Source organism: Galeopterus variegatus, unplaced genomic scaffold (assembly GCF_000696425.1).
Source record: "Galeopterus variegatus unplaced genomic scaffold, G_variegatus-3.0.2 Scaffold5588, whole genome shotgun sequence".
NCBI classification, from domain to species: Eukaryota; Metazoa; Chordata; class Mammalia; order Dermoptera; family Cynocephalidae; genus Galeopterus; species Galeopterus variegatus.
Window position 1 is genome coordinate 10,065 of NW_007731699.1, and position 1,779 is coordinate 11,843.

Below are 1,779 nucleotides of genomic sequence, written 5' to 3' on the forward strand. Positions count from 1 at the left end.
CGAGGCGCGGGAGCAATGCCAAGGGTTGCAATCCCATTGCCGGTCCCCGGTCTGGTACGGGGGCAACACTGAGGGTTGCGATCCGTTGCCGGACATGGAAAAAGACAAAAGACAAAAAAAAAAAATTTAAAAACAAAGGGCCGGCCCGGTGGCGCACTGGATAGTGCGCCGCTTGGGAAGTGCGGCGGCGCTCCCGCCCGAGGGTTCGGATCCCACGTACAGACCGGCTCCCACTCACTGGCTGAGCGAGGCGCGGGAGCAATGCCAAGGGTTGCAATCCCATTGCCGGTCCCCGGTCTGGTACGGGGGCAACACTGAGGGTTGCGATCCGTTGCCGGACATGGAAAAAGACAAAAGACAAAAAAAAAAAATTTAAAAACAAAGGGCCGGCCCGGTGGCGCACTGGATAGTGCGCCGCTTGGGAAGTGCGGCGGCGCTCCCGCCCGAGGGTTCGGATCCCACGTACAGACCGGCTCCCACTCACTGGCTGAGCGAGGCGCGGGAGCAATGCCAAGGGTTGCAATCCCATTGCCGGTCCCCGGTCCGGTACGGGGGCAACACTGAGGGTTGCGATCCGTTGCCGGACATGGAAAAAGACAAAAGACAAAAAAAAAAAATTTAAAAACAAAAATAAAAGAATGTATCATCAGGTAATTCAGACTCACGACAATGTGTGGGGTTTGTCAGACATGTACTGTCACAATGCAGCTTGACTGTCTTGCAGACAACCTCAATATTTTTAAACCGGCAGAGGCAGCAGGCCATATGGCTAGGTAAGATCCTATAAATGGAAACACAGAGAATTAAATTAATGGTAAAGGGGTTACTTGAGTAGGTAGAAGAGGCAGGCTAAGGCACCACAGGGCTGTGCAAAAAGAAGTTCATGCGGTGTATGGCGTGGACAGTTGGGTAGGAACCAGATGATGAATTGCTGCTGTTGAATATTGTAAATACGAAGGAAGACAAGAGGTGCCCAGTAGAAAGGTAAGTATGACAGTGGATATACTATACTGAGAATAAAAGCGATAGGGATTAGAATTGGGTGACACTGATCTATAGTCTAATTCAGAAGTATCTCTTCCCGTCTCAGAAGTCTCACTTTGGGATGAGAGTGCACAGGAAGAAGGTAGACTTCCAAGAAGAGTCTGAATAAACCCCTATTCTAGAGTCCCTTTCTCAATTCTTATTGGCTGTGGTAAGTATTAGAAATTACTCTGGGGCCAGCCCAGTGGCGCACTCGGTAGAGTGCGGTGCTTGGGAGCATGGCAGCGCTCCCGCCGAGGGTTCGGATCCCATATACAGACTGGTCTGCCTACTGGTTGAGCGCGGTGTGGGTGCGACACCGAGGGTTGTGATCCCATTACCGGTCATGAAAAAAGACAAAAAGGAAAAAAAAAAAAAGAAATTACTCTGGACATAAAAAATAGCTTAGTTTAAACAAGCATTGTGTGGCTAAACAATAACAGAGATCACATTGGCCAAATCTGGACAATTTGAGTATTCAAAAGAATGACGATGATAAGGTACAACATAATGTGAAGAATACATCAACTCATAATGATAATCAAAGATAAAAGAGTGGGGAGTTCTTCTTTACAGAATAGTGCCAGCTAATAAATGTAAAAGGAATTATAGAAAAGTGTCATTTTGCAACCACCAATATAGTAATTGATTTAGACAAGGATTATCATTGATGCACAGTTGAGTGTAAAGGCATTTGACAGTAGAATCTTTTTTTTTTTGTCCTTTTTTGTGACCGGCCACACCGCGCTCAGCCAG

The 1,779-nt window shown here is 47.3% G+C and overlaps 1 protein-coding gene across 1 annotated transcript in view; it reads right to left on the reverse strand.

Annotated features, from left to right (window-relative positions):
* The window catches only part of LOC103605097 (leucine-rich repeat-containing protein 37A3-like), a gene marked incomplete at its 3' end in the record, with an annotated part of 18,743 nt that overhangs the window by 3,361 nt on the left and 13,603 nt on the right, over window positions 1-1,779 (reverse strand). The window contains exon 4 of the mRNA XM_008589678.1: window positions 666-781. Coding sequence (XP_008587900.1) covers window positions 666-781 — 116 coding nt within the window. The remainder of the gene's footprint in view (window positions 1-665; window positions 782-1,779) is intronic.